Raw genomic sequence first — 27748 nt, forward strand, 5'->3', positions numbered from 1 at the left:
ATTTGATCGTTATTCAATGTTTTCGGGTTTCAAGCTCGATATTACAATTTCAATGAATCCAAAAATCGTTTATTTTTTGTGTAAAATCGGAACCGGCTAGACATCCGATAGGCGTTTCATAGAGCCGTTTGAAAGTTTTCAGGGGTGTGAGTTGTCACAAATAAAAAGATCTGAAAAAAGCTGAAGAGTGTTGAAAAAGTCTGAAATAGAAAGAGCTCCCATACTTTTTGTACAGAGGAAGGCCAAAAATAAGCTGAAATTAAGCTGAAAATCAAAACAAAAAAATCTGAAATCAGATAAAAATCTGAACTCTCACACCCCTGAAGTTATGAGCAACTTTACGAAGGACTGGTGATCCTTTCTTGTGGTAAATGACATTGACCACGTTTTCAGTGATATCAATTCATTGCTCAAGAAACGATCACCAGTCGTTAGTACATAAAGTCGCTTGTAACCTACAAACAGCTTTATGAAGCGCCCACCAGGATGGAATTCTCCAATTTAAGAAAGCCATCCACAGGATCACCCCCAACAATTGTTCTCAATGTATTCTTTCATTATTCCCTTGAATGTTGTTTTTTCTCCCCTCTCTATCTCTCCATCTCTTTCTTTTTTTCTATCTTTCTCTTTCCCTCTCCATTCCCCCCCCCCCCTCTCTCTCTCTCTCTCATTTTCATATCAAGCCTGTTCCAACCACTTCTAACAAAACAGTTAAAGGACAAGTCCACCCCAACAGAAAGTTTATTTGAATAAAAAAAGAAAAATCCAACGAACATGATACTGAAAATTTAATCAAAATCGGATGTAAAATAAGAAAGTTATGACATGTTAAAGTTTCGCTTAATTTCACAAAACAGTTATATCCTGGTCAGTATGCAAATAAGGAGACTGATGACATCATCCACTCACTATTTCTTTTGTATTTTATTATATGAAATATTCCTATTTTCTCCTCATTGTCAAGTGAAACAATAATTCCTCCCTTAACATATGGAATTAGCATTGTTTAATACTATATGGTTCAGTCAAGTTGGTCCGTATTGTCAAATTTGTAAAAAATGAAATAATGTATAATTCAAACAATAAAAAACTAAAGAAATAGTGAGTGAGGGACATCAACTGTCTCATTTGCATGTCACTGAGTTGTGCATATCACTGTTTTTTGAAAAATAAGCGAAACTTTAAAATGTCATAACTTTCTTATTTTACATCCGATTTTGATGAAATTTTCAGCATTATTCTAGTTTGATTTTTCTCTATTTATTCAAATCAACATTTTCCTGTGGTGGACTTGACCTTTAACAGTCGACTTTGTGTACTGCTAAATAATAACTGATTAATGAACAGAAGTCGAGGACATTTTTCATCCTTTTTACTTGAAAATATCTTACAAAATGGAAATAAAATGTACAATGAACCTACTATCACACACCCTACCAAAAGCCAATGCCACGACTCTCAGCAGGAAAGGGGCTATGCATCTTTCCACAGCGATTTTTCCAGCATTCCCCATCGTTTTGTCTGTGCTGAAATGTGAGGAGAAGCAATGAAACTTCGCTTGAGGGGATTCTTGCAAGATGGGACTTGACTTTTGGTAAGGTACATTGGCAGGATTTTTTTTTATAATTACAAATACCATAGTTACTTGGCAAACTAAGATGATGATGCATAATATGCTCTCTGAATTAAAAATAATATGAATTGTTATAATCATTATAATCATAATCAGTTTTGATCTCAAAATTAGTACTACTTTGACTACCTCATTCTTAGTAGCCCATCCCCCCCCCCCCCCCACACAAAAAAGGGAAGTCCATCAATCCAAATAAATACATAAATGGAAACGGAATTTGAAGAATTGCCTTCTTGGTAAAATACATAAATCATTATTTTAGACATTTCATAACCTTGTAAAAACGTAATGCAGGTGTAACTAAAAAAAGTTGGCTCAAATTTTAAGGACTTGGCCTATTTGTACCTAATGAGACTTGAAAAGTAAGATCTTTTATGATTTCTAAAAAAAAAAATCTTTTGAAAGAGGAAAAATTCATTCATCTAACAGAAAATTCATCTCCTTGATCTGATAATGTCAAGGTGTAACATAAATTCCACTTTCCAAGACTAATTCAATAATTTTCGTACTATTCTCCAATAATATATTCTAATAATTCAATACTTCATTTCAATTATTGAGAGTGATTGCTTTTCCTTGCAAAAATGAATATTAAGTCCAGCAGAAATTTCAAAATCTAAAAAAAAAAGAAATTTATATAATTTCCTATAAAACCCTTTTAAAATCATTTTATAAATGTTGGCATTCCATTTCGATGCCCTGTTCTTTCAATAGATTCTATTGTAGCTTTCCTGTACTTCAGGAATTCATTAATGACAAACAATTTTTTGTTTCAATATCTCACAACTAATTAAGCATGATACTTTGGGTGAAAAAAATCAACATATTAGCCTGGGTGAACAAAGAGTCTCTTGAGATAGATCCCAGAATGGACTTGTAAATCCATATTTCCCGTCGTCCACCATTAACGGCTATCTCGACCAAAAGCAAACATCCTGCTAAGTATTATCATTATCTCAAGAGTTCAACTAAAATAAAATCAAAGGATTTCTTCAAAATCTTCAGATTCTTGTAACATCGCGTCCAGCAAATCATGGTCCCTTAAACACTTGCATCCAACCAGAGCAGATATATCCACTGTGAATATGGCTTGAAAACTTTACTGGAGATGTTTACATTGTACATTATTGTCAAACGTTTTGACTTCATATCTTGCCAATGTGGACTCCATACAGTACTCCAGGAAATATTTCCCATAAATCTCTCTTTTACTTCCGCTGAGGTACATGTACATGATACACAGTCATGGATTCTGGAAGCTTTCCATGCTCCATTACAGTCTATTTTCTGTTGCTATGTCAGGGTTACTCTGTCAGTGTACTGCAATAGGAGGGTCCCATTTATTAAATCCCGTTTGACCTTGAGCTTGACTTTGGCCTTCATCCATGGGTTCCTCCTCTTCCTCTTTCTCCTCTTCCATCTCTCCTCCTTCCGCTGAAAGTGATAAAATCATATTCAAAACTTTACCATCAAAGTTGATACAAGCGAGCTTGAGTCAAATATTTTGTGGCCACTGAATTATGTTCAACAGAGGAGAAATGTAATGATGTTTATACCAATGTAATCTATTATTTGTTGTGCTTTGTAATCCTCTAGCAAAAAGCACTATGCAAATCAAGCTATTGTTAATATTATAATTACTATTTATCGCATGTTTTGCATAATAAGGTCTGAAAAAATTGCTGTCTTGAGCAAATATTTAACTCGTGCAATATTAAGTTAATAATTTTTTTTCTACTTACGAAATTCATTCAAAGTACTGTTAACTATTAACTAATCCTGTTTTAGACTGAGCCAGCAAATATTTAAGCTATGGTTTATGGAATGTGTATATTATGGCATAATCAGTCAGTTCCAAACAGGTCATATGTGGTTTAATCCCGTCGGGCAGCTATTGAAGACTGGTCTCACCTTGTGCTTTTTTCTTGCCTGCAGTGTCATCCTTGCCTGGGATTTGACCAGACTGGAGAAGTTGTTTCAGTCTCTCCACCTCTTCAAAGCTCTCTGCCTTGGCAATAGCGGCCTGTCATTAAAAAACCAAATAACAACATGTAAAACTGGCATTATACTGGGGAATTCTGCTAGCTCAAATCATTTGACTGTATTCTACCTTATTCAAGGATGTGAGTGGCCACAATTGAAAATAGCTGAAATTATGCATTGAGTAATCTTACATAATGACTTGTAACTGAGGCTCATGATAAGGTTCTGAAGATAAAGATTGAGGTGCTACATACATATTACCAAGGTTTTAGGACCTACATGTACAATGGTGCAATAGGGAAAGGAGTTCAGAGAGAGAGAGAGAGAGGGAAAGGGGGGGGGGGTCTCATCTCCACCCGGAACAATGGATTCATTCATGCTAACAAGTATATAATATATTCATTAACAAGAATGGATAGATCGTTCCAGTTGGAACCTTCCACATCTCACTGGCTGGCACTCCGTGTACTGTCACAACCCCTAAATGCAACTAATATCCCCACTGACTATTAATATACATATGATATCTTGATATCTTAGACCTGAAAACCAACAGGTTTTTCTCCCTGTTAAACGGGGTGGCAAAGTGTATGGCGATGACATTCCTACCACTAAAAACTCCCTGGTTTTAACCCTGTTTGTAATACTAGTACTAGTCTATTCTTCCAGTCCTAGACATACTTACCTTGATGGCTGCAATATCTTCTGGTGAAGGACCCGTCTTCTGCTCAGTCGGCAGACCAGCACCGGGAACAAACCTGCAAGATAGTACAAGAAGAAACAGAGAATTTTCAACATTATTCACATTTCATTAATCTTAACTGTTATCCGAGCATAGTCAGTGTTCAATTGATATACATTGAGAAACAGGACATCTTCAACCCTTTAACTGGGGGGGGGGGGGGGGGATCCGAGGGTCAAATCGACCCCCTGAAAATTTTTGCAAATACACATAAAGTTATGAGTGCATCAATGTACGATGGCAGTTTTTCATACATAACTAAAAACCCTCACCGAACCCGAGTCAATAAGAAGAAAACAAAGAACTAATGCAAGACCACAGTGTAGAGGTGGTGACTGCTTTGTGTGCAGTCTTCCTCATCAGATGTATTGCTGGCATTTTGCAAGACAGCATCAGGATCATAAAGGCAAAGACAAAAGCTGCAGCCTCCACCTAGATTACAGGCTACATATTCTGTGATTCATACATATCATAATAGATATGCCACCAATGTTTATTTTCATGAGAAGCCCACCGAGTCGATCACTTTTTCCCCCAAGACATACAAGATAGCACTCGCCTCAAGGTAGAATTGAAAAATTAAAGATCTAACTTAACAATAAATCCCAATATTAAGGGTTAATCAGTAGAACTTGAGTGAGATCCCAAGAAACAGAAAATATTACAATAACAATAATTATCATAATAATTATAACAGGGGCTCTGGGCGATTTTGCCTCGAAATGCTCAAAAGAGCTCTAGAAAATTAAAGAAGCATCCCCGAAATTCCCCATTCACTGCAATGTTAAAACTTATTCAATGTTGCAGATTCAGGCAATCGGTTGTAAAAAGTAGCCCCCCCCCCCCAAATTTTTTTTTAAAATCCTATGATTAATGCATGGTGCTGAGTACACTGGGGCTGACTGAGAGCTCAGTATGTGTGATGTCACAATAAGGGAGAAACTTTCTTGCATGAACTATTAAACACACACATTCATTTAGAACTCACGTTCTTGCTCTCCTGCCAAGATCTTTAGCAAGTTTCTCTCCTTTCTTTCCTTTGAATAGTTGAGCAGCCGCTTCCCTTTCCTGCAAGAAAAACAAGTAAATTTCCATCATGAAAAGAAAGTAGAACAGGACGTCTTGAATGTCTGCACTGGTTACATGTAACATTTTAACTATTCGTATGTTATTCCTGGGCCCGTTGCATAAAAGTTACTATTATGGTAACTTTGCAATGCAATGGTTACTTCCATGTAATCTTTAATTCTGATTGGCTGTTGACCATTGTTACCATGGTAGTTACTAGTGGATGGCAAAGTTACCATAATAGTAACGTTTATGCAACGGGGCCTGGTTCTTTATCTAGTGACATAGGCCATAAACAAGAATAATAAATTACAATTAATTACACCTAACTAGGTTGTGATATTTTGTGAGACCATATAACCAAACCAAGGAAAAAATTACAAAAGGGGCTCAGGGCAATTTTGCACCCAAAATGCTTAAAAGTGGACTGGAAACAGAGCCCTGTTAATCCCCATACATTGCAATGTTAAAGCTTATCCGATGTTGCAGATTTAGGCAGTAAGTTGTGATAAGAAGCCCCCGAAAATATAAAATAATTTATTGGCCTGGGCTGAACCCCCCCCCCCCCCCCTTGAAATCTTGGCTATGAACAAGAGTAACACATTACAGGGGTGCCACTTCGGCTTTATTTATATATTTTTTTTAATTTGAAGATTATCAAGAATGACTCCTTTCTTTTATATGGCCAAAGCTTTGTCGAAATTTTTTTTTTTCTGAATTCAGAATTCAGTCTGAAAAGTGGCATCCCTGGTTAATTTACAGAGGTTCAATGAACAAAAACACCCTATAAGAAACAAATTCTTACTTTGAGTTTGATTTTCCTGAAGTCCAATATCCTAAGGCTGGGTACCTTGTGAACAACATACAGTCTGTAGTGTTTCTTACCCATTACAGGATTCCTTAATAGACTGATAGAATCGAAGAAGATTTAAAAAAAATGAAATCATTGTAAATTTGGATGAACTTAATTCTGTATCCAAAATTCAATAAGTGTAAAAGACTGAATAGTGATTTCAACATATAACTGATAAAAATCTTGCATTTGATTACATTGACAAGACACTTGATGAAAAGCCCCCTGACATATTCAAAGAGGGACTAAATCAATACATACAAATAATAAACTCTAAGGAATATATATATATATTTTACTTTCTATTCTTTAATTATTCATTCATTACTGTGCAGCACTTCAAAACATCTGACGTTAAGTTAGTGCAGTTCATTACCAAGTATATGTATCACTATCAATTCATTTATTAACAAATGACGCAAATCTGACCAGTTATTAGTATTTAAAAGAAATCATGTTTGTAACTTACCTCAGTGAGGTTAAAGTTGTGATGGTGGAAAGATTGTCTAAATCCCCCTAGGAAAACAGAAGAATAAATAGTATTGTAGATAAAATCATGTGAACTGATTGACAAGTATTGTTTATTCTTCAACATCTCATTGCTATTCCACCTACGACATGATCATAAAATACAAGTTAGAAATTCTGAAAGATGTTACTATAAGCCAATATCATATGTGTAATATGTAAAAGAAAAATAGAACTTAAGTATGTTTCATGTTTGAAATGTATACCTTTTTTTGAGGGGGGGGGGGGGGGTTGGGGTAATATTTAATATTTTCACTGAAGTTTCAAAGTAATAGTATTTGTATATTGTCATCAAAAGAATAGTCCTAGTGGTGAGAGGTTTGTGATACATGTAGATGGAAGGAATTTTCCCTTTTTTTTTTCAAATTTTTGCTTCTGTGCCTTTCCCCTTACTAACAAAATGTAACATAGATTGATGTTGTTTTTAGGTCCTCATGAAAAAAAACCCCTTCTCACTGAAAGCCGTTGAAAAGGATGAATTTTTAGTTACATGTTCCGTGTTACATGTTTTATGTTTATACTACCCCAGAGCACAATGAGATGACATCTTTGGTCAGCTTTGAGGCACCCTAGACATAGTAATTACATCTTTCAATAATTCATAACTCTTATTGTTTGTGTAAGTTGAAACTTCAATCAACCTGCTCCTAAATCTTCCTTCTTTTTTTTTTTTTTTAGAACAACTACATGCAGTCATTTGGGCTGGATTCCCAATAAGTTAACTCACCAATTCTGCAATACTGTTGTTTGTGAGGATGATTGAATCAAGTTTGGGAAGATTTTCTTGAAGATTCTCTCCGATACGGCTGTAAGAAAATGAAGGATAAAGCTGAGTGCAGTCGTCATTTCATTATATATATTTACAAAATGGGCAATTGGGTCATTAGCACCAGTCAAGTCTTCAAAATAAACATTGCTTAAATTTGGAATTGCATATCTCATATTGACAAAGAGGTCCATTTAGTCGAAGGCTGACCCTCAATGATTTTATCTACAAGCAACCTCCAACCAAAAATATGACCAAGTATGTGATGACAGAAGACATAGACTGTATAAACATGCACAATTTTTTTTTACTTTAAAAAATGCTTCATTTTGCATCTACAGATATGATTTATGGTACATAGTCCATACCTTTAGCATTGTTATAGTGTTTTAAGCTTTCATTTCAGTTGAATCAACCATAGTATCAGGCATGTGGGTGGCAAAATGCCTAATACTAATGAATGACACTGCAATGTTTATCAAACAAAATAAATGGGTTTTCAACAAACTATTAAAGTTGGGCTCTGTCATGGTGCCAGGTGATTGAAAATATCTTGAACCATAGTACCAGGTAACTGATATTGTGGGCAGGAACTAGTCTTTAATGCTTCATTGAGATATATATATTATATGACAAAATGATTTTGAATTCACATAATTAGGCCTATACAATACCAGTACACCTTCCAACACTATTCAAAATGGCCTTTGAATAATGAAATGATCAATCATGAATTATTTCACACAAATTTTCAACTCTGTCTGCTCCTTACATCGATATCCAATAGCTGGATGAAGCTTCTATGCACAAGCATGATTCTGTAACACACGATCTTTAAAGCCAAGGAATAGGAACTTGACACAAACAGTAGTGTATGGGGCCATACCAATGCATAAAGTACTCCATGTATGCACATGCACAAACACACACAATAGAAACAAGTGGAATGCCTCTGGCCGTCTCACCTGCATCACGCGATTCAATATAGCAGCAGTGCTGATTTTGAAAACTACTATAACTCGCACAAGATGTTCAGTGATACTTGGTTACTCTTATTTCCACGTTTTATGAACTAGACCAATACACTTATAGAGATATGATGGCAATTCAACAAATACCCCCAACGTGGCCAAAGTTCTTTGACCTTACATGACCTTTGACCTTGATCATGTGACCTGAAACTCGCACAGGATGTTCAGTGATACTTGATTACTATTATGTCCAAGTTTTATGAACTAGACCAACACACTTTCAAATTTATGGCTGTAATTCAACAAATACCCCAATTTGGCCAAAGTTCATTGACCCTAAATGACCTTTGACCTTGATTATGTGACCTGAAACTTGCACAGGATGTTCAGTAATACTTGATTACTATTATGTCCAAGTTTCATGAATCAGATCCATAAACTATCAAAGTTATGATGGTAATTCAACAGATACCCCCAATTCGGCCAAAGTTCATTGACCCTAAATGACCTTTGACCTTGGTCATGTGACGTGAAACTCATGCAGGATGTTCAGTGATACTTGATTAACCTTATGTATAAGTTTATGAACTAGGTCCATATATTTTCAAAGTTATGATGACATTTCAAAAACTTAACCTTAGGTTAAGATTTTGATGTTGATTCCCCCAACATGGTCTAAGTTCATTGACCCTAAATGACCTTTGACCTTGGTCATGTGACATGAAACTCAGGCAGGATGTTCAGTAATACTTGATTAACCTTATGGCCAAGTTTCATGAACTAGGTCCATATACTTTCTAAGTTATGCTGTCATTTCAAAAACTTAACCTCAGGTTAAGATTTGGTGTTGACGCCGCCGCCGCCGCCGCCGTCGGAAAAGCGGCGCCTATAGTCTCACTCTGCTATGCAGGTGAGACAAAAAGTGTGGAACTTTGTGCACACTTGACCTTTTGGGGTACTTTTATAATTGTTTCCGGTGGTCCCAAAAAGAGTGCGTGGAAGCTCAATTCAGCTATTGATATCGATTATTCCTTACCATATTCTATTATTGTTGAGTATGAGAGTTTTCATTCTTTTGAGGAGGGGAAACCCATCAAGTTTACGCAGTTCATTGTCTGACAGATCAATGGTGTCGAACTGATCCTATGGAGAAAATTAAAGTAAAGATTTAGACATGGAGCAAGCAACAAGCCTAGTACTGAATTAAAGCGAATTGTTTTTTTCCAGGAAGGGTGACAAAGTTCATTTGCTCATTAAGTTTTACATTCAAAATAAAAACAGCATAACAGCGGTGATGTGGCATCATACTTAACTGTGAAAATGTATTAATTTTTTAAAGAAGACAACACCATACAATTTACTTCCTAAGAAGGCTAAAACCCCTAAATTACACTGAAGGTCACAAACACAGATAAGCATAGGTGGGCATGTGCTTGAAAAAAAAAAGGCTTGTCTCTTGTTCTTTTCAATCATTACTGGGCAATAACTCATGTTCTACCAGAATCATCTGACACATAATCTCTATTCGAACACAATCTTACTTGGTCATTTTGTTGGATTCTGTTCAAACTTTTGATCATTGACACAACTGAAATTTATGCATTAAAGGGGAATCCAACCCAAATAAAAACTTGTTTTTATAAGAAAGAGAAAAATCAGACAAGTTGATAGGTGAAAGTTTGAACAATATTGGACAAACAACAAGAAAGTAATGAATTTTTAAAAGTTGTAAATATTGGTAATCACTATACCCATGGAGACTTCAAATTGGCCGCATATGGGATGTCATAGTGATGTATTACAGGCAAGGACTACTCTTCTATGTATTCCAATACATATAATGGCTAAAATGTCATTTTTCCCAAAAGTTTTATTTCAAATTATATTTTTCTTTCATGAGGACATAAAACAATATACTACCTGGGTTATATTTAGATTACTGCCCCAGGGGAATGGGTAATTAGGAGAAAACCACAAATCCCTGATAATAAAGTACATGGCCTATGGGAAAGTTGTCCTTGCCCCTTGTCATAATTTACTTACCCAGTTGCCAATTTGAAATCTACATACTATTAGTGATCTCAATTTTAAAGCAGCTATAACTTTCTTATTGCTTGTCCGATTTCTTTCAAACTTTCACCATTCTGTTTAATTTACTTTTCTCCTTCCCAACACAACATTTTATGGCCAAGGCTGGATTTCCCTTTAAGGATAACAGTAATTAATGCATGACTGTATAATTAAGCAATAAAAAATTACCATTGTTGCACCAAGGTTCTCAATGACTGGAATCTTGTATCCTGTAAAAATCAACAAAAAAGTGATAAACAATGGCAAATTCCGCATCTTCTAATGAATACAATGGCTGAGGACTCATTTACATCTAGATAAACACATTGCATGGTTGAATTTATTAGTCTTTCATCACCATTTTTAATTGCAAAAACAAATCTCTGAAATACCCTTTAAAAAAGTAAAATTTTGGTCTTAAAAATAAGTATGTGGAATCTGCGCCATATTTTCAGAGCATGCGCAGCCGCGTACATGTAGCTTAGATTTAAGAAGCAGGGTCGCTAAATATGGGCTAAAAATGAAAAAATCTGTGGTTTTATTCTGAGTGAACTTTATTTTATTCTGAGCTTAGTTTAAATATTACTCACAAATACAATTTGTTTACATTACAAAAATTACAAATAATTTTTAGACTAGCAAGATCTAGGCCTAATGATTCAGTTAAGCGTCTGTAGCGTTAGCGATCATCATGAGAAACAAGATGGCGGCGTAAAAATCCGGGCAAGTCTCCCCCGTCTTTTCATAATATTTTTCTCATTTTTTTTCAATGAATTCTTGTTTAAAAAAGAAATCTTTTAGAAGGAAAGTAGAAATCTCGGGGGCAAAAGTTTTAGGTTTTTTTGCGGTACACGCAGATAAATGCAATGGAATCCCTGGCTCCGTGGAGAGTAAGCATGTACGTTAGTAAATGATTTTTACTCTCTAGGAGCCTCCTAGACCAAAAGCTTCAGTCTCTGTTATGTTGGTTGTTCCGCTGAACTCCGTTGGCTCCATTCACCAATTGCAGAGACTGAAGTTCTATTAAACTCGGTCTATACAGTTACAGTACAGGGACTCAATGGCCATATGTTTATGTATTAAGTTCGGATCAACCAAGGTTTAGAGGAAGTGGGAGTTGTGCAACAGCCAAAGTAAGTCACTGTTTTTTCCCCTTTTAAGTTTATTTTTTCCAGTTTTGATGCGTTTCAAGCCAAAACAGAATAATACTATCTAATGTTGTAAATCGGATCAAAAATCAGATCGGCAGTTAAGCTTCTAAAATCGAAAGCGAATCGGCGATGTTTAAAAACAAAGGAATACATCAAAATTTTGTTCGCGGTCGCGCGCATCTTCCTGACAAAGTCACAAAGAAAAAAAAAATCTTGAAATACGTTCTGAACGATCACGCACTGTAACTAGATCTACACCGATCTTTTATATCCGATTTATTCCTTCAAGGGGCATGATCGAAGATCGGGAGGTGATCGCCGATTGTGGTAAAATCGGCTTAAATTGGGAGCCGATTTTAAAATCGGTTACAGCCTTAATATTATCTTTATTTTGGTCCAGTTCTTTTTATATATTTTTCTAAAATAAAGACAAAAATTGATGAGCCCGCCCCATCGGGGGGATTTTGCATTGTTAACCCCCTAATCAGTAGAGGCGCTGGTCAGAAAATTGGGATCGTCCCAGTTTACAGGGACTCTCTCAGTTTTCAAAGATTTCTCCACGCAACTTTAAGAAATCTGGGATTAGGAAAGTTTATCTACCTGTCAAGTGCAGACATCAATCAAGTGCGCTAGTCAATGTATTCATATCAGGTTTCATAACAATATTATTGGAAGACGGCAAGTCATGAAAAACAGATGGTGAACTGGGGGGAATTGAGGTCACTGAATCTATTTTTAGCACTCTCAATTTCCGTAATTGCTGTCTTTGGCCCGCAGGGGGAAGTGAAAAAAAAAGCGTCCCCTTAAACAAGGACAGTCTCAATTTATTCAACTTCAAGACATGATTTGCCTTGGTTTATGACTCATAATATATGAGGATATCCTTTTTTTCTGAATTCTGGGACAACCAAATTTTTGGACCAGCGCCTCTACTAAGTATGGCAGTGAGTCCAATCTTCGCGCGTGTCCATACTTCGCGGACGGTCATTATCTAAAAAAATAGCCATATCCTTAAAATCTGACATCATCAACGTGAAAAGCGACTTAAAATTACCTTTTGGTGTAAGTTTCTTTAGGATGAGTTCAGTATTCATGAAAATATTGACAAAAGATCGGCAAATTTATCCTGTTAGCGCCCGTTTTGAAGAAATCTGATACTCTCAACAAGCATCACGATATCACCATTTTGCAAGCAGAAATCATCAAAAATGTGAATTAAATGTGTTACTAACCGATTCTGGGGTTGGGACAACTCGGACCACGGGACATCTCGGACCGCGGGCCGAGTTGTCCCACCCATTACGATATTTTTTTTCACAAATTTGCGTCTATTTTTCCGTCATTTCGAAATTTCTTGTAAAGATTTTCTAGAGATATGGTCTGATGGTAATGTTCTTCACTTTCTATTACTTTTTTTTCGCTGAAATAAATGAAAAAGTGTAATTTTAGGCGTTTTTCGACAGCTCGCGATTCCCATAGGCGCGCGTGTATTAACTGTGTAGGTGCTCGGCTCGGCCCCGCTCAACAACTGACTTGATTTTGTGATAATTTCTCCTCAAGTTACCACTTTTATCGCAGAAGATGGACTTTCTTGTATTCCATTAACTCCATTTTCTCATCAAAAGGATAAAATTTGGAGTATTTGCACGATTTTCTTAAAGTTTTTCACCTTTTCTCTCTGGTCGTAAGAAGCGAACAACCGATGAACGGTCCGCTGCTCTTCATCGCAATTCTACGTAGCTCAACCGCCTAAACTGGAGGGGTGGGATTCAGCCCGAATCCCCAATGGAAGTGGGCGTGCACAGTCAAAGAGCTGAGCTTGACTGAGTGAGAGAGTGAACTACATGTACAGCTTGAAGCTTGGCAGTGTTGTATAGGCTCTGCCTTTTTTTTGTGTAAATATGTATATATTTTTTTTATTTTTTCTATATTGATTTTCCCTGGTGTAGAGCTTTAAGATTGTAATAATTTAATATGCTTTAATTTCTTTGACTGAGTGTGACTGTGGTATGGATGTTTGAGTCGCACAAAATATACTTTAACGTGGGTGGGGGCTCGGGGCAATTTCACTCCTGCCCCCGAAATGTGAAAAAATATTTGTGGTGTAGCTGTGTGGGCATGCCGGGATGAGGGTAGCCATCAATAAAAAATGTTCATTTGGGGGGGCTTAATTTTTAATCAAATTGATTACTTTTAGGCCTTTATATATTTTTTTTTTTTTTTTTTTTTTTTTATATTGAGTTTAAGTTGCAATAATTAATATGCTTCAATTTCTTTGACTCTGAGTGTGACTGTGGTATGGATGTTTGAGTCGCACAAAATATACTTTAACGTGGGTGGGGGCTCGGGGCGATTTCACTCCTGCCCCTGAAATGTGAAAAAATATTTGGGGTGTAGCTGTGTGGGCATGCCGGGATGAGGGTAGCCATCAATAAAAAATGTTCATTTGGGGGGGCTTAATTTTTAATCAAATTGATTACTTTTAGGCCTTTATATATATATATTTTTTTTTTTTTATATTGAGTTTAAGTTGCAATAATTAATATGCTTCAATTTCTTTGACTCTGAGTGTGACTGTGGTATGGATGTTTGAGTCGCACAAAATATACTTTAACGTGGGTGGGGGCTCGGGGCGATTTCACTCCTGCCCCTGAAATGTGAAAAAATATTTGGGGTGTAGCTGTGTGGGCATGCCGGGATGAGGGTAGCCATCAATAAAAAATGTTCATTTGGGGGCTTAATTTTTTATTAAATTAATTATTTTTAGGTCTATTTTTTATATCCTTTTTTTTTATACTGAGTTTCGCTGGTGTAGAGCTGAGATTTAAGTTGCAATAATTATGCTTCAATTTGGTAGCGTACGCAGGGGGTGGTTACAGGCGTTCAATCACCCTAAAAAAAAAATTCATACCCATTCCCTGGCCCCCCTAATTTTTTTTTTTGGGGGGGTTTGTTTGTTTGCTTGTCAATTTTTTGGGAGGAAACGACCTAAAATTGGTGGTAAAGAACTTTTTTTTTCTTTTGTTGATCAACATTTCATTCAGCTTGAACCCCCTCCCTTTTAAAAAATCCTGCGTATGCTACTGCTTCAATTTCTTTGACTTTGTGGTGTGGAAATTTGAGTCACGGAAAAAATACTTATGTGGGGCTCGGAGCATTTTTACTCCTGCCCCCGAAATGTAAAAATGTTCTAGGTGTATCTGTGTGGGCATGCCAGGCTGAGGGTAGCCATCAGTAAAAAAATGTTTTATTTGGGGGCTTAATTTTTTATTAAATTAATTATTACTTATTTTTATTTCTTACAGGATTTAAAATAAATTGATGTAATTCATTGTGCCATTCCTTGTTTTTCCCTGATTTACTTTCTTTAATTTCATTTCTTGGTAAGGGTGGATGTCAGGCTGCCAGGGTGGAATTCAGCCGGAATTGCCAATGGAAGTGGATGTACTTGCACAGTCATGAGCTTGGAGACTGAAGCCTTGCCCTGCAGTTGTGAATATTTTTTTCAATCAAGTTTTAGGGCCACTCGGTCTTATTCCCATTTGAAATATAATCAAGGGCGGATCCAAAATTTCCCTACAGGGCCGGAGGGCATTTTGTATAGGAATTTTTTGACAAAAGGTCTTCACTACCAAATCATAATTTTTTCCCAGGAAAAATTTGACAAGCAAATTTGCCACTGGAACTAATGTCCATTTCATTTAGTTTGTAATTTTTTACAGGAGGAAAGAATAGAGTTAGAAGTTTTGTGTTTTGTATTTTTACCAATTATTGTTTATTCAATATAAAATGTATTTAATTTAGTATTGTTCCAAAATGCATCACTTAATCACTTAATTAACTTGTTTAAATTTTAAATGTAAACCTGAATAAAAATGAATTGTGAACTTTGAATAAATAGAAATATACATACGTATATGTTATATTCTGTAAATTGTAATATTTTATCTCCATTCTTATCTTATCATTGTCTCCCTTTCTCATGTTCATCACTCTCATTTCAATTAAATTTATATTCTATTACTGGTATAAAAAAAGACAACAATACTAAACACTGATACATCGATCAATAGAAAAAACAAAGAAAAAGAGGGAAAATACAAAGAAATGACAGGTACATGGAAGGGGGGGTAGCAACAAATCATGCTTGTCTGGGTTTTAAAAACAGGAGAAGGGTGGTCAATACGATATTGCAAAGAGCAACTATGAAGAGGGTTTTGTTTTTATCAAATAATTTTTGCAGTTCCTTTGGAGTGATGTTGTTTTTGTTTTTCTTTGATTAGAATATCACCCAGTCTAGAAAACTGAAATCTGTATCTAACACTAAGTTGCCCTAGTGTTGTTTTCCAATCTACATTTTCTAGTTCCTGGTATCATAATTATGGATGTAATCATTTAAGGTGTACCAGTTAGAAAATTGTTGACTTTTGGTATATATTTACATAAATTATGCAAGTTGCAGGTCACGTAGTTGATAAATTGTTGACACAAGCATTGGCTCTATGATCACCTTCTCAATGACTCTAATGACAAGCTTCTGTAATAATAAAATATATTGTATTTACTAGATAATTTGAACAACTGGACCAAATTGTGGCAATATTAATGAGTTATATATATAAGTGATAATGGGGTACTCCAGGCTGAAAATGATATGATTTGAACAAAGAAAACAATGAAAATTTGATCAAAATCAGATAAGGAATAACAAAATTATCGCTGCATTTTAAAGAATGATTTGCATTATTCTGGTGAAACAGGTCTGGCGTGTCTTCATGGATATTCAATAAGCAAGCTCATGATGTCATATCCTCACTTTTCTTTATATTTTATTATATGAAATTAGATTGATTAATTTTTAAATGTTCAATTCAATAACCCCCCTATTTGTTATCAGATTTTTATGAAATAAGCACTTTAATATGTGATGTTACTATATCTATATATCTATATCAGATTCGTCTCGCTGTGTTGATTATATACAGTTATATTCGGAAATTCATCAGGACAGAGCTACTTCGTTTGCTTCACTTTGTAAAAGCTTGTTTCAGGTTTTGACTTGATTTGACCGATTTGAACTCGTGAAGTTCCAGATTCCAGATTCATCCATATCAATATACCTTTCACTGGATCACAGATATGATGTTTTGCTGACTATTTGAACGATTACTTCGTGATTACTTCGTGGAACAGAACGCCTCAGTCCCATACGCACTCACACTTACGCACTCTGGTAAACTATTTATACTCCTTCTCAAACTATATTTATGACTCATTACGTTTTTTGGCTTTGAATACATCGATGAACTTTCTTATCATGCTCAGTTTTATTATACTCATGGTCATTTTCATTGAAGAACTTTCACTATGATCATCTGACGTGTGTGATAGAGTGCATTTGGTGTATGAGAACAATGATTACCAATTAATTTTGAGGGCCTTTTTATCTGCAGAAAACTTAACGCAATGTAATGTATCGTGTATAAACTAAACTGCAATTTGTGAAACGCCTGAAGGTCGCACAATCAACATTTTATATTCATTATAACATTTCTTATAATATTCTCATATTCGGTCTTCATATTTTCATCATGGCGAAGGCCCAAGCGGCGGCTGTTGCTGCAGCCAATGATTATCTCAAAGGTGATGAATTCCTCAGTTCCATTGAGAAATCAGTAGAAAGGGCTGTTGAAAGGGCAACGAACAAAGAAATGACCAAGTTCTTGCATCGACTTGAGCTAATCGAAAAGTCGAACAATTATATTACTGAGCGACTTGACCGCTATGATGGAAATAGAATGGAATTAGAGATAGACCTTCGAGTTAAGGAGAACGAAATCAAAGCACTGAAAGAACTATCAACCAATCAGAGCAACACAATTAACAATCTTCAAATTGCCGTCAACGAAGCAGAACAATACTCGAGACGCAATTGTTTGAAGTTCTTCGGGGTAGCAGAGCATGATAGAGAAGATACAGATAACCTTGTGTGCACCATTGCCAAAGATAAGCTGGGCGTGGAATTATCGAAGCATGATATAGATAGATCACACCGTGTCGCTGTGAGGAACAATGAAAAAGTAGAAGGAAGAAGGAAAAAAGCACGATCAATAGTGGTAAAATTCACGTCTTACCGAAAACGGAACGAAGTTCTCCGATCCCGCAGAAAACTGAAAGGTTCTGGAATCGGAATTGACGAGTCATTGACCGCTGCCAATCAAGAGCTGCTCTACACTACAAAGAAACATGAAAAAGTCAAAGAAGCTTGGGCCTCTGATGGCCGGATCATTGCACTGCTCGCTACAACGGGAAACAGAACAATGAAAAGACACATACGAACAAAGGATGAACTCATGAAACTTTAAAGACTGTTGGACTACATGTAATGAAACTTGAAAGTGTGAATAAACTATTGTGTACCCAAATTGCACTCTTGTTTATGTAACAATTTTAATACAAGATTTTTTTAATTTTAATTTTTTTTTTTTTACTTGTTTTTCCATTGTATTTTTTACCCTTAATCTTTGAGTAAATTATGTTATTTTGTGAATCCCCTTTCCCTTTTAACAACCTTTCCGATATAGAATTTGGCAACCTTTTCAACCATGATATACAATATGAGTTAAATGATTGTGAAATTAACATGTGCATAAATAAAGAAGATAACTTATCAAATATTGATCCCGATGTTAACTGCCCTGTACTTGATAATCCAAGTACATGTAGATACTGGTTACCCGCTGAATTCAATTCTGAAATGACTTTTGATAATGATGCATTTAGTGTACTCCATTTTAACGCAAGAAGCTTACATAAAAATTTTGAAAATATACACGATTTTATTACGAAACAAATTAGTCCTAATTTTTTAATATATGGATTCAGTGAAACCTGGATGCACCCATTAACTCCAAAAGAACTATTCCATATGGAAAATTATAATTTTTTTCACTGTGACAGAACAAAAAGTAGAGGTGGTGGAGTAGCCATGTTAATTCATGATTCATTGAATGTGATAGAAAGAGTGGATATAAATCTAGCGCAAAACTTATGTGAATCTCTCTTTCTTGAAATTAATATATGTGATAAAAAAAACATAATCATTGGAATTATTTATCGTGATCCTGGTTCAAATGTAACTGATTTTAATAACGATGTAAATATATGCCTTAGTAAAATTATAAATGAAAACAAGAATATATATATTATGGGTGACTGGAATATAAATTTGTTGAATAGTTCATCAGTTGCAAATGTCAATGATTTTTTTAATATAATGTATAATTATTCCCTCAGACCCTTGATTAACCGACCTACAAGAATAACACGTTGCTCGACAACTTTAATCGACAATATTTTTACGAATGTATGCGAAAATAATATATCTTCTGGAATATTTTATGACGATACAACTGACCATTTGCCAATTTTTTCAATTACCCGTAATAAAAGGTCTTATTCTAAAACAGACGATTTGAATTTTAAGAAAAGAAGCATTAACAAAGAAAATATTGATAGCCTCAACAAAATGTTACTCTCTTTTGACTGGAATCATATATTATCATTAGGTGATGCAGATGATGCATATAATAATTTCCTTGAAGTATTCAAATCAGCATTTAATGTGAATTGTAAACTTGAAAAAAAGACTAAGATTTCGGCTAAAAAGCCTTGGATTAGTCATGGCTTGTTAAAATGTATCAATAAAAAAAATCGACTTCACAAACTTTTTTGCCAAAAAAGTACTAAATCAATTGAAATGAAATATAAAAAATATCGTAACATTTTAAATCAGCTTTTAAGATCAGCTCGTAAAAAATATTATTGTGATTTATTATCCAAGAATAAAAATAATCTTAGAAAGGTTTGGCAAATTATAAACGACCTAATGTGTAAGAAAAATAAACAAAATTTTCCTTTATATTTTATGAAAAATAATGTTAAAGTCTGTAATAATCAAGATATAGTAAATGAATTTAACAACTTCTTTTCCAACATTGCCTCAAATACCCTAAAACAATCTGCTCATAATTTCAAAAATCATTTTAGCCAATACCTAAGTAATCCATGTCAATCCTCTATGTATTTTTATCCGACCAATGAATTAGAAATAATTAAAATCGTTAAGGAATTAAAGTTGACCTATAGTACCTGTTTTGACGATATAAGTTCCTTTGTTATCAAAAAAGTATTTTTTTCTATACTTGAACCATTAGTACATACATTTAATTTATCTTTATGTTCTGGCAAAGTACCTAATAGCTTAAAAATCGGAAAAATCATCCCAGTTTTCAAAAAAGGCGATAAACATTCATTTTCTAATTACCGACCTATTACATTATTATCATGCTTTTCTAAGATCCTGGAAAAAATTGTTTACAAAAGATTAATTTCCCACTTAGATAATAACAGAATATTAAACAACTGTCAATACGGATTTAGGGTAGGACATTCATGTGAGCATGCATTAATTGACTTAAATAATACCCTCTTAACTAATATGAATAATAATTACCACTCATTTGGAATATTCCTAGACCTATCAAAAGCCTTCGACCTCATAGACCATAACATTCTCTTATATAAATTATCTCATTACGGTATTAGGGGAGCAGTGTGGGAATGGTTCCAGAACTACTTAATTGATCGACAAAACTACACTTCATTTAACAATTATGATTCTCAATATTCTATCGCCCAGTATGGAGTCCCCCAAGGCTCCATACTGGGCCCGCTTCTCTTCCTTATTTATATAAATGATTTATGTTCAGCATCTTCATTCTTTAATTATGTTTTATTTGCTGATGACACTACTATTATTTCTACCCATAGCAATTTTATATATTTACTGGAAAAAACAAATGATGAATTTAAGATTTGTGATTGGTTCGATGCAAACAAACTCGTTGTCAATTATGACAAAACAAGTGTTATGTATTTTCGAAAACCTCATTTATCCCACAATGTATCTTTCGACTTCAATGTTAAAATTAGAAATGTAACCTTAAAATTAGTAAATTCCGTAAAATTCTTAGGATTTGTACTTGATGACAAATTGTCTTACAATGAACACCGCTTTTTTGTTAGTAAAAAGATGTCAAAAAATATAGGTATATTAGCTAGATTACGTAATAATCTTACAGAAAAAAAATTGCTTATGCTCTACAATTCTTTATTGCTTCCTTATATCTATTATGGTAATATCACTTGGGCAAGTTGTGGCACTACAAAACTAAACCCCATACACATACTCCAAAAAAAGGCTTTACGTATTTGTTCTAACTCCCACTACCTAGCTCCGTCACGCCCTTTATTTTTTAGATTAAACACCTTGACAGTTTTTGATATTCATAAAATTCAAATTGCAATTCTAATGTACTACATAAATCACAACTTAGCACCCCTTAATATGATTAATCTATTTAAATATAATAAAGACTACCATCAATACAATACCCGTTCAAACTCTAAATTCCATTATCCTGTAGCATTCAATCAATCAACCCTTTATTCATTTAAATCCACTGGTCCTCGAATATGGAATTCCCTCCCTTCCACTGTAATTTCTAGCACAAATGTTACTGCATTTAAAACAAAACTCAAAAGTTCACTTGTAATTATGTATGCCAATTAATCACACAATTCATTTCCACACCCTTTTCCTGACCCCCCCCCCCTCCTCTCCCCTGTAGGTTTACCGTCTTATTTTCTTATGTATTGTTTGTGTTTATTATTGTTACCTTTTCACTTTTATGTACGCTTATATATATATATATATGTATTGGGTGTCCCACTCATCAAGCTTTTGCTTTTAGGGGCACCCTAATCATTTAAACTATACTGTTACATTCATGTATGATTTGTATATATTTTGGTTTGTATATTGATTTTTTAAATGATTGAATAAAATGAATTGAATTGAATTGAATTTATATATAAATATTTTAATCCTGGAGCATCCCTTTAAATGATTTATTTATCATTTCTGTTTTCTAGAGAAAAAGTGGTCTCTTCAATAAAAAAAAAACTGAGTTAAAAGAGAGCCCTGTACATACAACAAGTGGAACGTCTCTGGCAGTCTCACCTGCATTACACGATTCAATATAGCAGCAGTGCCCGGGAGCAGTGCTGACTTTGAAAACTACTATAAAATAGTTATTCAAAATTAGTTATTCAACAAATACCCCCATATGGCCAAAGTTCATTGACCTTGATCATGTGACCTGAAACTTGCTGCAGGATGTTCAGTGATACTTGATTGTCCAAGTTTCATGAACTATATGTCCAAATACTTTCTAAGTTATGCTGTCATTTCAGAAACTTACAACCTTCGGTTAAAGGGATGGTCCGGGCTGAAAATACTTATATCTTAATACATAGAGTAGAATTCACTGAGCAAAATGCCGAAAATTTCATCAAAATCGGTTAACAAATAATAAAGTTATTGAAGTTTAAAGTTTAGCAATATTTTGTAAAAACAGTCGTCATGAATATTCATAAGGTGGGCTGATGATGTCACATCCCCACTTTCCGTTTTCTTATGTTATTACATAAATCATATTTTTTTTTCATTATTTCATACTTGTGTGAATAATATGTCTCCCTTATAATGAAATAAGTTGCAGCAATAAATATCTATGCACTAAATCAGTTGTCAATCCAATTTTTCTAGTTCTTGGAGGAAAACATTTGAATAAACCTTAATTTAATATAATAAAATACAAAAGAACAAGTGGGGATGTGACATCATCAGCCCACCTAATGAATATTCATGAGGACTGTTTTCCCAAAATAATGTTTAACTTTAAAATTCAATAACTTTGTTAATTGTTATCCGATTTTGATGAAATTTTCGGCATTTTGCTCAGTGCATACTACTCTATTTATTTAGCTATAAATACTTTCAGCCCGGACCATCCCTTTAAGATTTGATGTTGACGCTGCCGTCGGAAAAGCGGCGCCTATATAGTCTCACTCTGCTATCCAGGTGAGACAAAAATCATGATGCAGTGATGAAAAAAAGTAATAAAATAAATTTAATCAAAAAGAAAAACCACATAATATGTAAAAGAAATGAAATTCAAAATCATAAATTCATCATTTTTATTGAACAAAGAATTTAATTTATTGATAATTGGAAAAAAAGATTACCCTTATTTTCTTTCAATGTAACCCAAATACTTGTAGGGCCTAGTATGATTTTTCATCACATAACGTGATTTAGAGCAAAAATCAAGCCATATGTGAAGTTTTGGGTTATCTTCTTAAATCTATCTATCTCTGCCGGCTTTTCACCTTATCATCCCCATCCCTCCCCATCATCCTCATCCCTATCATCATCCTCGTCCCTATCATCATCCCCATGGGCGGAAATCTGTCCCCAAAGGTAGGGGGGATCAAGGGCTGGAAAATTTGACAATTAAGCATTAAAAAAAAAAGGTTATCGCCCAAAATATAGGGTCATTTTTTAACCCCAAAATAATTGACATGAAAAAAAAGTGTTTTCAAAAATATAAGGTCATTTAGTCCTAAATACATGTATTATTTCGATTGTGAATGATGTATTTGTTCTCCATTATTCAAGAAGAAAAATAGTAGGGTGGACATTTGATATTGTGTCCCCCTTACTATTTTTGGTAGGGGGACACGTCCCCCCCTGGGATTTCCTCCCATGATCATCCCCATCCCTCACATCCTCGTCCCTCTCACCATCTCCATGCACCCCTCTCATCAAAGATCCTCATCCCTCTCACCATCGCCATCCCTCACCTCCTCGTCCCTCTCGTCATCTCCAAAACTCGGCTCTCTACGTACATGTACACCAGGGAAACTCAATATAAAAATGAAATTTATATAAAAATTAAATAGGCCTAAAAATAAATATAGTTCCATTAAAAAAGTAAGACCCAATGAAACATTTTTTTATTGATGGCTACCCTCAGCACGGCCCAGCATGCCCACACAGCTACAACCCGAATATTTTTTCACATTTCGGGGGCAGGAGTGAAATCGCCCCGAGCCCCCACCCACATATAAGTATTTTTTGTGCAACTCAAAAATCCACACCACAGTCACACTCAAGAGTCAAAGAAATTGAAGCATATTGATTATTGCAACTTAAAACTCAGCTCTCTACACCAGGGAAACTCAATATAAAAAAATAAAATAAAATGTAAAAAAAAAATTAATAGGCCTAAAAATAATCAATTTGATTAAAAATTAAGCCCCCCCCAAAAAAAAAAAAAAATTATTGATGGCTACCCTCAGCCCGGCATGCCAAAACAGCTACACCGCAAATATTTTTCACATTTCGGGGGCAGGAGTGAACCGCCCAGAGCCCCCACCCACGTAAAAGTGTTTTTGGTGCGACTCAAACATCCACACCACAGTCACACTCAGTCAAAGAAATTAAAGCATATTAAATTATTACAATCTTAAAGCTCTACACCAGGGAAAATCAATATAGAAAAAATAAAAATGTATATATATATATATATATATCTACACAAAAAAAAGGCAGAGCCTATAGAGGCTATACGACACTGCCAAGCTTCAAGTTTAGTTCACTCTCTCACTCAGTCAAGCTCAGCTCTTTGACTGTGCACGCCCACTTCCATTGGGGATTCGGGCTGAATCCCACCCCGCCAGTTTAGGCGGCCGAGCTACGTAGAATTGCGATGAAGAGCAGCGGACCGTTCATCGGTTGTTCGCTTCTTACGACCAGAGAGAAAAGGTGAAAAACTTAAAGAAAATCGTGCAATACTCCAAATTTTATCCTTTTGATGAGAAAATGGAGTTAATGGAATACAAGAAAGTCCATCTTCTGCGATAAAAGTGGTAACTTGAGGAGAAATTATCACAAAATCAAGTCAGTTGTTGAGCGGGGCCGAGCCGAGCACCTACACAGTTAATACACACGCGCCTATGGGAATCGCGAGCTGTCGAAAAACGCCTAAAATTACACTTTTTTATTTATTTCAGCGAAAAAAAAGTAATAGAAAGTGAAGAACATTACCATCAGACCATATCTCTAGAAAATCTTTACAAGAAATTTCGAAATGACGGAAAAATAGACTCAAATTTGTGGGGAAAAAATCACGAAACGGGTGAGACAACTCGGCCCACGGTCCGAGTTGTCCCGTGGTCCGAGTTGTCCCTGAGTATAGCATTTTGCTGTCGATCTAATATAAATATTTCATTTTTTGAGCTTGAGTTTTTGTTTAAATCTCCACACAAACTTTGGTCCGCGAAGTTAGGTCACACTTTTTCAGAACGGTTTTTCAGCACAGCGCGCATTCGCCGATCGGAATAGAATTTTGACATCGCTATACCAGCGTAACCCTTTGACCTACTTTACATTTTCGTCCATGATTTTATAGTTTACGATCTTGCCGTCAATGTGGTAACTATTTCTTGAATTGGCTTTGTATGAATTATGAATATTTTGTGAACAAATTTAAGCCTAATAAATATTTTTGAAAAGTCCGCGAAGTTTGGACACCCCATCATACTAGCTACTGTACTGGCACTGCTAGCTGCTGCTAATGGTGGCTGCATGATAGCGAGCTGTCTGCAGTAGAGGCGCACGGCCAATATTGGAGACTGTCTCCAATGTGGGAGATAATATCAGAGACTTTTGTAAAGAATTTGGGTATCCAATTTCAGAGACAGTCTCCAGTTTTGGAGACCAATTTCCTTTGTTTACATTTGCTGCAAAAGGATTACCTTGGCGGCAAATAAAAATGTGATAAGATAAGCAGATTCCTCATGAAAAATTACCCCTTTTCACCGTCTACTTTAAAAATTCACCGTCTACTTTTGTTTTGATTTGGATTTTTGTTGTCAATCACACACAAAACAAATGGGCTTCTGACCTCGGGAAATTTACCCCGATCAGAAAATACCAGGTACTTTGGCGGTGTGAAAGCAAACTACGCGTAATATCCCCGAAAGAAAATACCCGATAAATAGTAGGTACTTGGCGAAATTACGAGAACTTTCGCGGGGATTTTTCCAAGGTCGTGGGTATTTTGGCGGTCTGAAAGCAAATTACGGGAACTTTTAGCCCAGCGTGTCGTTGGGTGCGGCGCCGTGCATGGGTTGCTGCTGGGCTAGTGATTTTGAATTTCGCGCCTTGCTGCTTATCAGACCATACTGCGCATGCTCGTAACTTCAGGAACTTATCCCGAAGGCGAAGGGTATGTTTCAGGGCGGTGTGAATGCAGGAATAATTAATGGGTATTTTTCAGCCTAAAAAAGTTATCGTAATTTAACAGGGATTCTTGTGATCGAGGCGGTTTGAAACCACCTAGTGAGACAAAATTTTGGGTGGAAAAAATTGTGCTTTTGTTGGTGTTGTTTCTTTTGTCAGTAGAGGCGCACGGCCAATATGGGAGACTCTCTCCAATAGGGGAGACAATCTCCCACATTGGAGACTTGCTTTGCAAAAGGACAAAAGAAACAACACCAACAAAAGCATGATTTTTTCCACCCAAAATTTTGTCTCACTGAGGTCAGAAGCCCATTTGTTTTGTGTGTGATTGACAACAAAAATCCTTATCAAAACAAAAGTAGACGGTGAATATTTAATGTAGACGGTGAAAAGGGGTAATTTTTCATGAGGAATCTGCTTATCACATTTTTATTTGCCGCCAAGATAATCCTTTTGCAGCAAATGTAAACAAAGGAAATTGGACTCCAAAACTGGAGACTGTCTCTGAAATTGGATACCCAAATTCTTTACAAAAGTCTCTCATGTTGGAGATAATCTCCCACATTGGAGACAGTCTCCAATATTGGCCGTGCGCCTCTACTGTTTGTCCTTTTGCAAAGCAAGTCTCGAATGTGGGAGATTGTCTCCCCTATTAGTATTGGAGAGAGTCTCCCATATTGGCCGTGCGCCTCTACTGGTCTGTGTAAGAGGAGAAATTTAAAAAAAATAATGTTAAAAAACTCGAAACAGACGGCTGCCAGCTGTCTCGGAGCCTCCTGGGGAGCGTTTCATGAAAGGACTTGTCTGACGTTTTATCCGACAAGTCCCATTTTATCCGCCAGTTACCATAGGAACAGTGCCTTTCAGCCAGTCAACATGCAGGGAAAGATGTCAGATCTGACAACTTGTCGGATGAAAATGATTGAACACTCCCCTGGCTAGCCATCCATGGCATGGCCATGGCGCAGCGCGCAGCTGCAACCAGCAGAATTCACCGCCGCATCGCGGGGTCTCTAGTCTAGGTCCCCGGAGCGCCGGGGCAGGAGGCAATGAGACTACCGTTCACTCGCCCTCACACTCACACAGACTCAAACTGAACAGCAGTTTACAATCGACGATTTACTTACCACGGAGATCAATTTCTCTATCCCTCACAGGATTCAGGTACTGTGCTGCCTGATCAATCAATTCCGGTGTTAATTTAACCATTTTACAGATCTGTTTTACTTCAGTGAACACAATTTAATCACATAAAAAACACGTTTCAAAGACGCCGTTTCAGGAATTGTCGAAAGTGACTTAATGCAGATCCCGCGTGCATTCGGACATTGTTAAAAAAACGCAGAAGATACGAATAATACGAAAAAAAATCTATTGTGATAACAAAATAAACGTTTAGTTTGTTGGACCGACATGCCCGGCCCCCACCCCAGAAAACACAAACAAACAAAAAAATATAACAGAATAACTGAGAAATACAGAAAGTATAAATACTTAAAATTAAATGAGATACCGGGTACATATACAGGCAGAAGAAAAGGAACAATCACAAGTCTTAATTTTGTAGATTTTTTTTTGTACGGGCCGGCAAGTCAGACCTACCGTATATTCTCTTTATAAGGCAAGCATAATGAAAATTTGACCTTGCATGAAAACAAAACCATTTTCATGTGTAAATAGGTTTTGATATGTCTTCACCATTTATTTTTCACTTAGCTTCATCTCATCCGACCCCCGCCCCCCCCCCCCCCCCCCCCCCCCCCTCTTGATC

At 35.7% G+C, this 27748-nt stretch overlaps 1 protein-coding gene across 1 annotated transcript; it reads right to left on the minus strand.

Annotated features, from left to right (window-relative positions):
* Nucleotides 1-1350: 1350 nt before the first annotated feature.
* Nucleotides 1351-27278, minus strand: LOC129270949 (U2 small nuclear ribonucleoprotein A'-like). Its single transcript, XM_054908290.2, has 11 exons — nt 27105-27278; nt 17900-17999; nt 10804-10844; nt 9581-9687; nt 7535-7613; nt 6749-6795; nt 6232-6334; nt 5347-5426; nt 4302-4374; nt 3545-3656; nt 1351-3067 (listed from the first exon to the last, which is right to left on the minus strand). Exons 2-11 carry the CDS (start codon nt 17967-17969, stop codon nt 2946-2948), a joined length of 834 nt encoding a protein of 277 aa, XP_054764265.2. The 5' UTR covers nt 17970-17999; nt 27105-27278; the 3' UTR covers nt 1351-2945.
* Between the last annotated feature and the right edge of the window lie 470 nt (nt 27279-27748).

The sequence above is a fragment of the Lytechinus pictus genome, chromosome 11, assembly GCF_037042905.1.
Source record: "Lytechinus pictus isolate F3 Inbred chromosome 11, Lp3.0, whole genome shotgun sequence".
In the NCBI taxonomy this organism is placed as follows: domain Eukaryota; kingdom Metazoa; phylum Echinodermata; class Echinoidea; order Temnopleuroida; family Toxopneustidae; genus Lytechinus; species Lytechinus pictus.